The 16,729-nt window shown below is 39.0% G+C and overlaps 1 protein-coding gene across 1 annotated transcript in view; it reads right to left on the reverse strand.

Moving 5' to 3' along the window:
- The window catches only part of MCCC2 (methylcrotonoyl-CoA carboxylase 2 (beta)), a 33,874-nt gene extending 19,049 nt beyond the window's left edge, over window positions 1-14,825 (reverse strand). The window contains exons 1-6 of the mRNA XM_010024852.1: window positions 14,765-14,825; window positions 10,270-10,354; window positions 9,918-10,019; window positions 9,233-9,360; window positions 7,837-7,949; window positions 3,086-3,199 (exon numbers count right to left, since the gene is read on the reverse strand). Coding sequence (XP_010023154.1) covers window positions 3,086-3,199; window positions 7,837-7,949; window positions 9,233-9,360; window positions 9,918-10,019; window positions 10,270-10,354; window positions 14,765-14,816 — 594 coding nt within the window. The 5' untranslated portion in view covers window positions 14,817-14,825. The remainder of the gene's footprint in view (window positions 1-3,085; window positions 3,200-7,836; window positions 7,950-9,232; window positions 9,361-9,917; window positions 10,020-10,269; window positions 10,355-14,764) is intronic.
- Between the last annotated feature and the right edge of the window lie 1,904 nt (window positions 14,826-16,729).

Below are 16,729 nucleotides of genomic sequence, written 5' to 3' on the forward strand. Positions count from 1 at the left end.
TTCCTTTGAGAATGGACTCAGGCCACCTTTTTTCAGCTGCTTACCCTGGAAAAGTGTCCTGTCCTACATCCCAGTGATAACATGTATGACCTAAAGTCCCATGTCATGTTAAATGATTACCATCCTCTTAAAACAACAGAGTTTGGTTCCTTTTGTTCAGCTTCCTGGGCAGTACTGGGTATTGGTTGTCTTATTTTCAACCTACTTAATCATAGAATCATAGAATAGTTAGGGTTGGAAAGGACCTGAAGATCATCTAGTTCCAACCTCCCTGCCACAGGCAGGGGCAACTCACACCAAACTATGTCGCCCAAGGCTCTGTCCAGCCTGGCCTTGAACACCACCAGGGTTGGAGCATTCACAACTTCCTTGGGCAACCCATTCCAGTGCCTCACCACCCTCACTGTAAAGAACTTCCTTATATCTCATCTAAACTTCCCCTGTTTAAGTTTAAACCCATTACCCCTTGTCCTATCACTACAGTCCCTAATCAAGAGTCCCCAACATCCTTGTAGGCCCCCTTCAGATACTGGAAGGCTTCTCTTCTCCAGGCTGAACAGCCCCAACTTTCTCAGCCGGAAAGGAACTGGCTTTAAGGAGGCTCTCCAGGACACATTATTCAGTGCAGTTAAGTGATCTCAGAAGGCCTGATGAACCTTTCCAGCTCTAACATCTCCAAGCTCTAACAGCTCCAACATCTCCAAGCTCTAACAGCTCCAAGCAGAATCAGCTCTTTCCAGCAATAACAGCTCCAAGTAGAATCAAAGTGCACATCACTCCCCAGCACTCTTGCCAATGTAAATGCCGTGTCAGAAGAACTGAGTTTAGTCAGCTCACTGAGCTTCTGCAACTAATTACTCTGAACCTGGGCAAGCCCCAGTGGCAGTATTACCACTTTAAATACCACTGGCTCTAAGATAATGAACTGTATAGGGCCCAGAAAGGGCTCAGGTCTTCCTGCTACCAGGGCAGTTATTTGTAACACAATAATCAGGCTGCTAACAGTCTGATATAACAGTTAATTTCTTTCATTGTACTTATTTCCTTATCTCAACAAAAAGATGTATGAATCACCCAATGTTATTCACTCAAGTAACACTATTCTCAACTAGTATCTTCATTTGTATTTATGCCACCTTCACCAAGAAACTCCTAAAATCTAAATTACAGTGAAAAGTGCTTAATTTTGAGGGAGGATTTATCTTTGTTTACCTATAACCACAAGCTGAAAGAGACCAATACAAAACAGAAAAGAACAGAGACCTAGATAGGATGTTTGAAATAACTGCTGCCAATGAAACTCCAACAGACAAAGAAATTCTAGAATTCTGAACTGTAATAAGCAGTAAATAAATTAGTGTTAAATTATATTGTTGGTATTAATTATTTCATCTGCTTTTGCCGATTACTTTGTTGTTCTTGTCAACTTGGAAAGCCTCCACTGAAATAATAAAATACTTAAAAGATAAACACCTTATTTTATTATGGTAGACAACAAAGTATTTTTGTACTTAGAGGTGTGTGTCCCCTGCTGCTGCTTTCCGTACCTCAGCTACATTCTGAATTTAATTGTGCTTTGAAACAGTAATTACCATTTACCAGCCACAGAAAACTATGTCTGCATAAATGACGAGTTGGGTTTGGGTTTTTTTAAGCTGCACAAGAATTTAAAACCCACCTATGCACTGATCTTTGGAAGGAAAAAAGGGTATAATATGCTAAATCCACTTTTAGCATCAAGATGACATTTTAGCATCCAGATGACACAGTGGGGAAAGAAACAGCTAAACTAAAGGAAAAGAATGAAATGCAAAAACATACTGTGAAAATATGAGCAGTGCTATAAAAGTAAATGCTAAAGGACACCACAGGGTAAGTTCTCCATGCTTTTAAGGAAATTACCACAATCATGCTTTAGGAATCGGTCAACAAAAAAATCCATCAGTGGTTGCCTTCCCACAGACCTGTACATTTTCCTGGGAGAAGTGACTTCCAGCAGACTTTGCCTCCTCTGTTACTAGGGGAATTGAGTGGAGCAGTATCTTCATTAACGATGCTGTTACAAAGTGATTTCTCCATTTAGGCCTCCTCAAGTTGGAAGGACTTTTTAGAGACATTTGATTTGTATTTGGCTTTGCCACAGGAAGCACCCCTAAAAGCTCCTAAAAGTCTATACCAGAGTCAACATGCTGCCTCAGATCAGTTTGTTCAATGAGACAAATACTTGACTATTTAAGAAAAGCAAGGTTATCCAGTCAGACTTCATTCAGACTAGATTAGTTGTGCTGGGAGCTGCCCTACCTGTTAGCTCTAGCTGTAACATTAACACTTACTACTGGAAATTCTTTTCTTCTCATAAAGCTCGTGTTAGGTAAAGTAATCTTTGTCAGCAAAGGTTATTGTTTGTATCACTACAAAACTGAACCTACACTAGAATATACACTGGTACAGCTGTTAAACAACAAAAACCTCCACTCAAGACTCCCTTTGCTATTGGAGCCAAGCTTCTGGAATTTTAAAGCTGTTTTATGCTGCAATATTTTGCAGAGTCATAAATTTCACTGTAAGTTTCACAACAAAGCAAGTTTTAATTCACAGGAGCTCATCAGGTCAGTTTCCCTAGAAACAATTTATTTACAAAGAAAATAAGGAAGTTATGACAAACTCCATCATATGTGCATCTCCTCTGTCTGTAAACTGACATAATATATGGCAGATCAGTCCTGCTTCTGAAGTTGTCTGATCCTGACTCTGAGATATAATATACACGCTTGTAATTTTTATTTATTTCACATCAAATCTAGAGAGTACGTAACTGAATACAGAAAGCATTTTTTAATTCAAAATGTGCATGGCAATCTAAAGGCAGTACTATAAAAACACCACAGTGAAGTCTGATTTATATATACAACTCTAACAGCCAGAAAAGATTTAATTAAGTACGTAAACATTCAGATATTTTTAAAAAATTCAGATCAATCTATAGAGTATCTGGAAATAAGTCACCAAGAAAGGTCTCAATAGTTTAAGCTCTACTATTGTCTGCAGCACAGTTTTTTCCGGGGCTATACTTCAGTATCCTTACCAGTGGTGGCCCTCCCAGGAATATTGTTCCCTGTTTGCCAACAATAATACTTTCATCAGCCATTGCAGGTACGTACGCTCCTCCTGCTGTACAGGATCCCATTACTACTGCTATCTATTGGGAAAACAAAAAACACAAGTTAATGAATTGTCCAACCCTTAAAAACAGCAAATGCACTTGATACTATTATATATTGTACTGATCTTAACACAGTTTCTGGGTCAGCACTGCAAGATTATTTCTATCTGACAAGAGCAAACTTTCCATTTATATTTAAGCTTTTCTTAAAAAATAGGGAATATATCTTGTTTTCTACAGTCTCTTAAACTGTGATTTTCAGGCTGCCCTGCAGGAAAGTTCATATATGAAGTACCCTGAACTACATACGTGGAATGTTTGCAGAGGCACACATTCTACCATGAAACGTGTTTTTATTAATGCATGGTAAAAGTTTGAAACATAAAGGTTGAAACCTAAAGGTTGCTCCTGGAATTTATGCCTCAGTCAGAGTCAGAGTTTCAGTTGCTGCTTACTGGCCTAATTTCACTAACATTAACATCCTTTATTTCTCACATCTAATAGTATGTAACTTCAGTTCTTCAATGAATAAACTAATTAAGACTGCCCCTTCAAGGTGTGTTATGTCGTTATGGGCTTTAGCATGAATAATCTCTGCTTTATCCTTTTGCCTAATTTTGAGAGGAACATCTAGCCAATGAACATTTTCTACCAGTAATAGTTTAGTGACACTTTCACAAAACTGACTTGACACCAGATACGGTGAAAACTGTAGCAGCGTATGATCACGAAAATGAAGTTTCTCACTTAACTTCGCCTTCAGGGGAGCTCCTCCAAAGACCCTTTCAAAACAGCTTGTAAAGTGGAAGAAATTGAATACTCATATGGTAAAGGCAGACAGTAAGAAACGCTTTCTTGCACAACCACAACTACAACTCTCCCCCAAAATAATGTTATTTTATGTTGACTTTGGAAATATTTCTAAAGCAACATCTAACAGAGCTCTGCGTTAAATGATAACTTAATGTTTGCTCTTAAAAGAAATAAATACAGAAAAATACACAGAAATAAATCTTCCAAATCACATTACCTGTATCTGAAGGAGGAGTAGATGAACTATACCAACCTGCTATGATCAAATTGAACAGCTTTTTCAGTCATGCGATTAATCTGCATTATTTGTATTGTGCATTTAATAAGCACCTCGTAGTAAATACGAGTAACATAAGCCCCTAAAAAATGGAGAAACTTGAGGAAAAAGTTAATTCTATTTTTTCCCCAGGATTTTTATTTTTTCCTACTCTTAATTTTACCATGTCCATGCTGAAAAATGTGCCTGCATTTAAACTTTAACTTAGGTGTCACTTTTTCTAATATATAAATTAGAATATGTATATACTGAAAAAAACCTCAAAATCTACCTGTCAAATAGCACAACCTTGAATTCCCAACTAATGTTCTACTTCCTGACTTCCCTGAATTACTGCATAGGAAATTACTGAGGAGCCCAATAATAATCAAGAGTTCTGAATGCACACAAAGTATTTCATACCCACTGATCAGCTCTCCGTTGTATCCATGCAGCATACGAGTGCGAGATTGCTTAGGAAGCAGCTAATGAGAAGCTAATCACAGCTTTCTGATTCATAGCCACACAGACATCAATGCAATTTAAAGCTGCAGTAGGAGTATATTAGTCACAGGTAAAAGTGGAGGGAGAAATTAAAAGCACCACAGGCAATTGGGTGGGGAAGGAAAGAAAAAAGAAAAAATAAAGCACTTTAAAGGCAATATTGAGAAGGGCTGATGAACTGATGGAAGAGACCTTCAGGCAGGACACAACACAGAACAGCAGGTAGAAAACTAACCACATCCACGATCCCATGTCAGAAGAATTAACCAAAAGGGAAATCAGAGGGAGCACAATTTCCTAACACCACTTCCAAATGAAACATCCTCTCAGACAGGGAAGATGACCCTAGCTACACAGACTGTTAGCACACAATCACTATTGGATTTACAAATGTTGTTAGTGCCTTTTTGAAATGAGACTAAGGATAGAAACATCTCCCGAACAAAATACACCTGTATTACATTCTTTAAATGAAGGAAGCACTTCCATAAAACATTTTCACAGTCTTCCATAAATATTTTAAGAAAGTTACCCTATCATACCATAAAAGAAATGTGTTTTATTAAAAGCCAAATCTTTCCTACACTTAGCTTTTATTGTACAGAAGTACGATGCTACTCCTAATAAAACACAGTATGGTAATCAAAATAAAAACAAATTCAACTTTATAAGGAATTTCCTGAATTATATTCCTGAATATCTTGAAGTTGTTTCAAGATATTCAGGAAAACACCAGCATGACTTCAGGGCCAGGCATTTCTAGAAAGGTCCTGTCTCATGTCAGTAATTTTAGCCTTGCAAACTAGTTTTACATATCCCTCGTTGATATAACATCTAAAAATCGCTACTCCCATATCAGATTGTGACTGCACTCTCTAGCGAAACTGCTTACCAAAGCTTCTCCTAAGAAGGTAATTCAGCAAAACATCTCTGTGACTGTCTCCTTTGACACTTGCTGTTCCATAAAAATACCTGGACAAATTTTATTCACACATATGAATCCAGAGCACAACCTAGACCTGTCAGTGACTCTGCATGATGGCCAGCTTGCAAACTGTCTTTTTTCCTGAATATTTTTGTTCTAACTGAACAGTGGAGATCTAGTTTATTAGTGCAATTGCTCCACTTTCACTGTGGGAAACAGTGAACTGTTTCCCACAAACAAAAGAACTGTAGAAGTTAAATTATGTCAGACTTTATGAAGGGATTTAAGTGTGTTGTTGGAATTTTCAGCCTTCGACTTCTCTGGAGGCGACAAATTTCAGGATTCTTTGGTAGAGAAAAAGATGGTTAAAGATACAAAGTCTGACTTGTTTCCAAAATACGCCAAAAAGGTACCAAGGTAATAAATGTAGTTTCCTCAGAAATCATACACAGGCATGTAAAAAGGAGTTGGAATACTCTATCCTTGACCAGTGCATTTGCGTAACACTGAAAGGAAATAGTAGCTTCTACTTCTTCTTTTGGACTAGGGGATTCAAACAAGCAGAGCATCTCACAGAGAATAAATAAAAATGGTCCCAGCCCAACTATGCCTCTCAATGACATGTTGGTAAGAATGAAAAGAATAATGTCCTGTTTCCACTTTACATTAGTGATGATTTCAACAGTCAAGTATGTCATGGAAGTGGAAACACTTCCACAACAGCACTCAAATGAAACAGCAAGTTAACTAAACTTCTACGCTTCTTGAGGTTCCACCACCTATTTCTAAGCCTAATGTTCTAAACCATTTTTTTTTCTCAAATGTAATATCCTGAAAATTTCCTTCACCTTCTTTCATCCAGCCACTATAAAGTGATAAGCATTGATTTAACAAGTACACCTAGGAGAAGGCTCTTGAAATTAAGATAATTCAGTGAAATCATCAGCTCACTGCTCAGCAGTCAAAAAAATATCACAAATGTTAAGAACTACTGGCAATGGAATAACAGAATAACGTATCATTATGCTGTTTTATATATACCCATCATTAGTTGACATACTGAGCAGTGCAGTCTGACTCCTTCATCTCAAAAAAGATATGAGACCTGAGAAAAGATATTCTAAGACTGTCATGGATATTGAACACTTTCTGTAGGAGGAACAACTAAGCAAGCTGGAATTCTTTAGCCTGCAAGGAGGAGTACAAGGCTGGTAAATGAGAGGGCTATGCAACCGTATGAAGAGAATGGGACCTGACTGACTAGAGAGCAACTCTGTACGAATGACCTGATTGCCTGCTTTCCTGAAGCATTTTCTTTATTTGGAGGAGGTTACCTTCAAAGACAAGTCTCCTCCACTCTCCCTGGCAGCCTCTCACAAGTACCTGCTGACAATTCCCTTAACAAGCCCAAGATTATTATTCTGGAGTCCAGGGTCTTCATCCTGCTACCTACCTTCCTCACCTCCCTCGGGACCTATACCCTGCCCTCCACTTTCATTGCAGACAAAGCTGCCAATAACAATCACACCCTCAAAAGGTCTACATTCTCCATGACTAATAGATTCAGGAGTGCACTTCCCCTAGCACTCCACCTGCGTCAAGAACTGACCCCAACATACTCCTGAAACACCCATGACACAAAACCACTTCTAAATCCAGGAACTATGACTAATAGTAATTCTATGCATTGTTAATACATTAGAAAATAACCTCATTCTTAGGGCAGTTTTACCTTACAGCACATCAGTACATAAAATGGATATATAAATATATGTATAGCCCTATCAGTAGAATGTATGTCTCATTTACTAGCCATTATCACAGGGGTCCTCACCTTTATAGTGTTGATGAAGAACAGTAACTGTTGCAAGAGATTTCCTAATGCTTCTTCATATGACCCTACCTATCATGTTGTCAAGTCTCCTTCCCTCCCACTCCAAGAGAGAAACAGGTAGGTCATGTCATTAACACTACAGCAAAGAAAGAAGATGGTTTCTCCAAAATTATAAATGACTTCTTGTGGACAGTTACTGTGTCTACAGTGCCTCCAGTCTCCAGACCAGGCCATCAGGTCAGCACAACACAGTGCTGTCAAAAACAAAGCATGAAACCAGATGAAGGCAGCAAGCATAAAAACTAATTAGTGCATTTCATTCTGAAGTAAAAGCAAGTTACCTGAGGGATTCCTAGTGAGGACATGACTGCTTGATTATAGAAAATACGGCCAAAATGATCTCGATCTGGAAATACTTCAGCTTGCCGAGGTAAATTTGCTCCTCCTGAATCAACTAGAGTAAAGGAAAATATATTAACATGTCTTTGAACAGTGTTATCTAAGTTTTTAATAAAGTATCTGCATGTTACAAAATACACAGCAATTACTATCACTATCTCCACGAATCTAAGTATATTAGGATATTCTTGAAAAAAGCAAAAAAAGGAATATAGTAACACACACACACACACACACGAATAACAACCCTTCTAATGGAAAATAAATTCAGGTATGCTTGGAGATGCAACCATACCTCCCTATACAACCTTCTAAACTCATCTTACTGCAAAACACTTCAACTAAGAACATTTTCAATATACAACTTCAAACGCAATTATTCTATTGCAATTCTCTCACAAGTTCCAGAAAGGGCAACACTTGAGCTCAAGAGGCATAGCATGTGTACTTTCACACCTTGATTATATGGACATATCAAAGATCTTATACTATCTCTAGGAACCTTCATTTATTATGTGTCCTTGCCTCATGGTCTGCCCTTTGGCTTACAGGTCCCCAGCTGCAGCTACCTTTCCACTCCCAAATAAGGGAATTACACCATGTTGTAAGACTCTGAAAAAGGGCAGAAGACTAGAAGGAAATGCAGAGGGAGGCCAAGCATATCAGAACTCTGGCTCTTGGCAATGAATCCTCACCTATGTCCACACGCACATTCTCGTGTTACGTGACTGCAGCCAGTAATGCCCTAGATTCAGCTTTACCACGAAGCAGGGTTTTCATTCTTAGCCCTACCCTTGCAGAACCACTCTCCCAAATCAGCATCAAGACAAGTTCCAACCGGGTCAACACACCAGTGTTGTGAAACGGGCCATCCCTTAACACAAAAGAAGATGCCCACATCAGTATCATCAGGTGCCTGCATCAGAATTAACACCTAAGCAGCCACCACGGAGGGAAAAGGCAGTTCAAATGGCATGAAAATTACATGGTCAACAAAGCACTCCCTCTTGACTGCACAACAGAAAGGAAACGAGTAAGAAAAAGGTGATACAGTGGCACAGTTGCATTTGTACCTTATGAACCCAGCCCTACAGCAGTGCAGAATATAGTGTTGAGAAGCTATGGGTACCTGCCAGTTAAGACTTGCCACCAATCTGCAGAGGTCACACAGTACTGTTAAAATGCATTTCAGTATGTGTGTCTAAAATACATACCTGGTTAGTCAAATCTGGGGACACATCAGTCTCCAAAATGCTTATTTAAAGAAGCTGCATCTTATCCAGACATCCCCAGCTCCCCTTAACAAAGCACATTTGCTATTTCTGCAACGGGACTTACCCAAATACAGGCAAGGGAGATGATTTTGCATTGCAATTTCTTGAGCTCGTAAATGTTTCTTAACAGTGATGGGATAATAGGTACCACCTTTGACAGTTGCATCATTAGCAACAATCAAGCATTCCACCCTGAAAATAAACAACTTGATGAGAGCGAAAAATATTTCTAACAGGTAAGTATGTCTGTTGGTTAACAACTGCAACACGCCATGGACTCTCGAAGTCCTGATGCTCAAAAAGAGTCCTCCTCACCTGCACTCCACCAAATGAACACTGTATCTGCAGTCTCAGCACTATGATGTCCTACTTCACAGTCCCTCAACTCCCTAAAATAAAGCTCTATAGCATCGTATTTAATTTCAACATCAGTTTTGGAGGTACTTTTAATGAGCAAAACGAATTCTTAGCCATAGCGATCTACTGATATACTAATCTCTATCCTTCACTGGACACCAGAAACTCTGTATTTGTTCTGCTTTAACATGGGACACACTAATTAAAAAAATATATATAAATCACTTCCTTTTAGCTAAGACTGAATAAATTAAGATACCAACGTTGATGATTTTTTCTGGGTCAAAACTGAAAGACTAAGAAATGCTAATAGCTTAACACCGGAAACTGAACAAAATTATACCTTCTTCCTTTTCATATCATCAATAATGTAGATCACTGGTATCTCTCACCCAGAAACTCGTCCAATGCCTGTGATAATGCCTCCTGCTGGTACTGCTTCATTACCATACAACTGGTAACCTGCAAACTGGGAGAACTCCAAGAATGGAGACCTGAATGATGACAAACAGAACACAATTTCAAAAAGGAACTGTCCATATTTGTCATTGAATCTGATTTCAAAGGTTAAATTTTTAAAATTATATTTATTTTTTTTAAAGAGGTGACTATTTTGAAGAACACTGTAAAATCTCAACTGTGTAATTCGCTGGTGTTTATGGAAACCAAAGAAAAAACAAGCCTATTGAAGAATTTACCCACAAAAGAGAACCTAAAATGTTTTTAAAAAAACGAAGTTCCTACCCAGGATCAATAAGCCTGTCAATTCTCTCTCTGGGTAACAGTTTTCCTCTTGATGTATGAAGTTTACGAGCTTTTTCTCCACCTCCTGTGATACAATAGTAAATTGTTAGATTTACAAAGGACACAGATAAATCACCACTTGTATTAAAACTTCAAATGGAAGCACTGATGAGTTCCCAGTTTTGAAGTATGGACCTTAACAACAAATTTAATAAATAATGGTTTCTACTTCAAACAGATTTAAGTTATTGATAAAAAAGCTTGCTTTTCAGAATCTACTCAATTTTCCCCCTCATTTTTGATAGTGGTCTGGAGGTACATATTTTAATAAACAGCTGTCTGAAACTTTCCCCCACTGCTTGGCAACAAACCGAAGTGCTGAAAACACAAACACACAGACAAAGGCACAGCAGTAAGAACTACTTACTATTCCCCCAAATTGGTTCAAAATAGCTATGCTGATTCCAGTCTTGAAAGACTCAACACAATCTGGATTCATTTCCTTAGATCACTCCAAAACTGTAAGAAGAGCTCAGACACACAGCATTTAATATCAAGTGTATCTTTGCTTCATTTCAACCCTTTACTGGAGGTCATCCTAAATCATATCTTTTGCTCTCTAGAGCTTTCTGTCATTCAACACCTAAGATTTGTTGACACACTTCAAGCCTCTTTACAACAGCTTATACAAACATTGTCTCTCTGTGTAGACAGATCACTGATCCACCTCATCAGTCTAAAACTGTCTCCTATGTCCAAGATAAAAAAGTGCTATTTTGCTCGCATTTCTCCTGAGACTTCAAGATTTATTTGTCATCTAAGCATCACTGAAACAGAGCTTTTAAGCCTACCTTTCAAGCCTGTTCTCTCACCTCCTTCCTTGATCACTACACACATCATTTCCTACCCGTTAGGCATGCCAGAAACCCCACAATTTATTTCTGATTGAGCCGGTTCGTTAGGTCTGTGTATCCAGCCTCAGTCTCAATCTTGAGAATTCTTTCTGTACAAGTTTCTTAAGATACTACCTCTCATATCCACCTACAAAGCTAATACTCCCATCCAAATTCTCAGCATGTCACATCATATTTTCCTGACCTCCACCTTGCCTTTCTCATTTACACCCACAGTGATGCTGCAAAAATTATTTCCCATCCTGTGACTTTCCTTATCTCTGTACACTTCCATTCTTTACAAATGAGTCATAAATGCTTGCCCTCCAGGCCTTGTAGCCATTCTATTGAATATTTCTTGACCAAGATCAAGACCTTTGATCTACCCTAAACTGACATCTATTCTGTAGACTGAGAAGCACCACCCCTGGTAATGGACCAAATTTGGAGGCATTTAATTTGAAATTCTTTCTTTAATTTCTCCTTTACAGTAATGTCTGTAAGAACTTTACTGTGATTGCTGATGTGCTATGATTGCTGTTAGCCACAGAGACTAAAAGTATCTCAAGTCGCTTCTTGTGCTTGTTATCAGAAATCCATCTGTTGTAATTTATCATAGCCTGTAAATTCAGTGATGGCAGGGGCCATCTTCCTGTTGCACAGCTGAGACTACACAGTAGAATGGGCAAAGCAATCTTAATCGATGTCACTCAAAATGGTGTGTTAACATCCTGGTGGAGTTCCCCTCGATGGAGGAAAGATGAGAGCCATGTTCTTGTCCTATTATCATATAAAAGGCAAGAAAAGGGAAACAGCAGTGAAGACAGACTGATCATTATCTCATGACCCGCACAGGGAACTGCTGAAGTCTCTACACCCATAAAACAGAGGCAGTCCAAGTGTTTCAGCATCTCCTCAGGATATCCTGGAGCTTTGCTGCACAGCAAGCAAAAAAACTAAGCACAAAATCTTAACTATGCTTTATTCCAAAGCCATAATAGAAACTGCATTATATAAAAAACCATATATGAAAAGACAAACAGTATTATGATGGAAACAAGAAGGGAAGAATTAAAGCCGCATGCTCAATCTCTGGCAGCAAAGTTAAGCATTTATAAACCATTTTAAATTTATCGTCCACATTAATTACGGTAAACTACAATTAATTCAGGTAGTCTTAAAAGGATGAAACAGATTTCAATCTTTTAAACTATTACAGACTTGCTTTTGTTTGCCAGCAAAAATACAGCTCGGGTCTTTGAAAAGACCCTGACATAAAAGACAGTAAAAAATGTTTCTGTAAATACACTAGCAACAGAAGGAGGGCTAAGGAGAATCTCCCTCCTTTACTAGATATGGGTGGAAACATAATGACAAAGGATAAGGAAAAGGCTTAGACACTTAATGTCTCAGCCTTTAACAGTAAGACCTGTTCTTCCCTGGGTACCCAGCATCCTGAGCTGGAAGACTGAGATGGGGAGCAAAATCAAAACCCCCATAATCCAAGGGGAAATGGCCAGTTACCTGCTACACCACTGAGACACACACAAGCCTATGTGGCTGGATGAGATGCACCCAAGGGTACTAAGGGAGTTGGTGCAAGTGCTCACCAAGCCACTCAGTCATTCATCAACAGTCCAAGGGGTCCCAGTGGACTGGAAGTTAGCAGATGTGACACCCACCTACAATAAAGGCCAAAAGGAAGATCTGAGGAAGCCTGTCAGCCTGACCTTGGTTCTCAGGAAGGTTATGGAGCAGATCCTCTTCAGTGCCTTCATGCAGCATGTACAGGACAACCTAGTGATCAGGCCTTGTCAGCATGGGTTTATGAAAGACAGGTCCTGCTTGACTGACCTGATGGATGTTGTTTACCCAGACTTTAATAAAGCCTTTGACACTACTTCCCACAACATTCCTCTGGAGAAACTGGCTGCTCATGGCTTGGATTCATGTACTCTTCGCTGGGTAAAAAACTGGCTGGAGAGCCAGGCCAAAGTGTTGCGGTGAATGGAGTTAAATCCAGCTGGTTGCTGGTCACAAGTGGTATTCCCCAGGTCTCAGTACTGGGGCCAGTTCTGTTTAATATCTTTATCAATTATCTGGATGATGAGATCAAGTGCACCCTCAGTAATGTGCAGATGATACCAAGTCGGGGGTGTCACTTTTAGAGTAGGCGGGCTCTACAGGGAGATCTGGACAGGCTGGATCAATGGGCTGTGGCCAGGGTATGAGGTTCAACAAGGCAAAGTGCCAGGTCCTGTCTCTGGCCCACAACAACCCCATGCAATGCTACAGGCTTGGGGCAGAGTGGCTGGAAAGCCGCTCAGCCTAAAAGGACCTCGGGGTGCTGACTGATGCTGACTGAACATGATCCAGCTTGTGCCCAGGTGACCAAGAAGGCCAACAGCATCCTGGCCTGTATCAGCAATAGTGTGTCCAGCAGAGCCACGGCAGTGATCATCCCCCTGTACTGGGCACTGGTGAGGCTGCACCTCGAATCCTGTGTTCAGTTCTGGGCCCCTCACTGCAAGAGAGACATTGAGGTGCTGGAGAGGGTCCAGAGAAGGTCAACAGAGCTGGTGAAGGGTCTGGAGCACAAGTGTGATGAGGAATAGCCAAGGGAACTGCGGGGGTTTAGCCCGGAGAAAAGGAGGCTCAGGAAGACTTTATCACTCTCTCCAGCTACCTGAAAGGAGGATGGAGCAAGGTGGGTGTTAGTCTCTTCTCCCAACTAGCAAGCAATAGGATGAGAGGAAATGGCCCCAAGTTGCCCCAGGGGAGGCTTAGAGTGGATATTTGGAAAAATCTCTTCACCAAAAGGGTTGTCAAGCACCGGAACAGGCTGCTCAGGGAAGTGGCTGAGTCACATCCCTGGAGGCATTTAAGAGACTTGCAGATGTTCTGCATAGGGACATGGTTTAGTGGTGGACTTGGCAATGCTGGGTTAACGGCTAAACTCAATGATCTTAAAGGTTTTTTCCAACCTAAATGACTCTATAAGTCTACGAAAATCCTCTCTGCACATGAAGAGACTAACATACAACTTGAACAGAATCACATTAGCCAAACAAATTTGTCACATAAGCAGGCAGCAGTGGATGAAGCAAGGAAGCAGGTGAAGTGCTTATCAGTAAAAGCCTTTTATTAATAACCCTATCTATTTTTAAAAATTCTTGCCATTAAAGGCATATATTCCATTAAGATTTTAACCATTAAAAATTAACCAATTCTAAATAGGCAAAAAAGTATGTTAAAACACTTAACATTGTGGTAAACAAGGATGTGCTAGTGGCATGGACATTTTTCGTAGCTAGCCTGAGTTACTTAAAAAAAAAAATCTCAACAAACCAACAACTAAATTTTGAACCGTATTAGCTTGGACATAAACCTTTTAAGATTTTCAGATGTCAGGAGCTGGTAAATCTAGATTTAAATAGATAGCTAAAATTTCAGTATGACTACTATAATCCAGCAAGTATGCTGTATCTGAATGAACTGATTAATACATTTATAAGATGGGAAAAATCCAAAGAACAAAACCGGGTTTTGGACTAAACTAAGCAAGTGTTTAGAACAAGTGTTCTAAAATCTACCATACTTACCTAATCTGATTTTTTCTGCTTGCTGTTGGAGTTCGGTTACCAGTGCTTTCATTCGTTCATAGTTTTCCTAAGTGGAGAACAAAACAGCACTTTATATTTAATTGACAGTATTGGTTTTTAATAAACAAGCACAGCAGGTGCAAGATTTATTTCTCTTCCAAATTTCATTTTACCTTATTAAATACTGGCTCTGTGTTGTCTTTAAAGTAATAACATTTCTACCTATGTATTGTCTTTCCTTATGCATCCCAAAGCATTTAATAAAAATACTAAAAAACTCTGGGCGTGCTAGAATTGTAAAAGATTAGTTCCAAATTTAATAAACACAACCAGAATTATCCATTATAAAATACTATTTTTCAGGGTTTTTTTAATTATTACAGGCTTGCTTTTTCAATCTAATTTTGTAAAAAACATCATATGGATTAAATTAAGTGCTACTAATTTATGTCTTATTATATATCCTTATGTCTTACTTTGTGTATTATACCAAAAGATTAATGACCTAGACCACATAGAATTTGGTTCACATTTTTACATTCTTGTTGCTTAGGTAGAACATAGAGATAAAGCTTTTAAAAACCAGAAAAGTCTAGTCTTCTTAGTTGTGAATACGAATGATCCAGTACTGAGCTCACAATTTCTATCAGAAGCTCTGTGTGCTTATTACAGCAGTTGTTTACCCTTTCTTACAAATTAAAAGGTGTTAGTCAAGCTTAATTTGTTGGTTTGGGTTTTTTTCCCAGACATTAATAGCTATGTTACCTCTCTGAAAAGTGCAATTCCATACATACATGTAATAACTGCTGCATTAAAAAAAAAACAAAACACATAACTGCCTTATCCAATTCTCATTTAGAAAATGTTAGAATCTACTTTGACAGAAAAAAAAAAATCTGGTGACTCTTTACATTCAGACTCAAACACTCAAAATTAGTATTTCCCCTAGAAGCAAAATGTTGCAGTTAAGTTTGTTCAGCTCTGCATTGGTCACTGAACGGCACAAAGATGCAAAGCAGGAAGGAATAAAAACACGTACAGGGACACTCTGCATTCAAGCCAGTTTCACCACTGTTGCAGCATCCCAAAAAACCAAGAACAAAACAAGATATGTCGTGTTAATTTGACTCTGATGCTCCTAGGAGAGACTACAGACAGCAACTGCAGCCACACAACCACCAGCAGCACTGAAGGAACCAAAACCTACTTTTAATCCTTTACAAAAGACACTGTTTACAAGTTAACTGTTTTTCCCTGTGAAAAGTCTGTGAAACAGCCATTGTAATTCCACACTTTTAAAAATCTGCAGTTGTCACAACACCCACTTCTACTTATGTGCTCAGCTTGTCCAGCTGGCTCATTTCGCAGCATTACACATATTTTCCCTGATTCTCCTTGTCCAGTCAGCCTGTTTTCTCTAAATACACTCACCTTTTGCACCCAGTACTGAGCTTAAAAACTCACCTTTAACACAGAAAAAAAAAACACCAAAAAACAACAACAAAAAAAAAACCCCAGCACAATAAAAAGAAAAACCCAGCTAAAAATGGCAAAGCAAATTAAAAGGGGCACAGCAATCGCAGGCTTATTAGCTTTTGAATTAACAAAGCCGAGTAGCTACTTTAGCTGCTCTAGATGAAAAACTGTGAAAGGACGATGTAGATTATCTATAAGAAAACCCACTGTGTTCAAATATTGCAGTTGTTTAAATTCACTTAATTTCTATCCTTAGCTTTCATGCCTGTAACCAGACACAGTACTGTTATACTTTACAAAAGAAAAGATGCCCTGAAATCTTACCGCAGGTTTTGAATACGCGCAGGAGGGGCTCCTCTCAGAACCAAGCATACTAGTTCTACCATGTATTTGTGTGCTTTTCATTGATTAATGACAAAAAGACCAGTAAAGTGATGTGAGTTATTCTGGAAACTTGCCCTTGCAGCAGGAAGTTCTGTAAAGTCCTGT

This window comes from Nestor notabilis, unplaced genomic scaffold (genome assembly GCF_000696875.1).
Source record: "Nestor notabilis isolate BGI_N333 unplaced genomic scaffold, ASM69687v1 scaffold9582, whole genome shotgun sequence".
NCBI lineage: Eukaryota > Metazoa > Chordata > Aves > Psittaciformes > Psittacidae > Nestor > Nestor notabilis.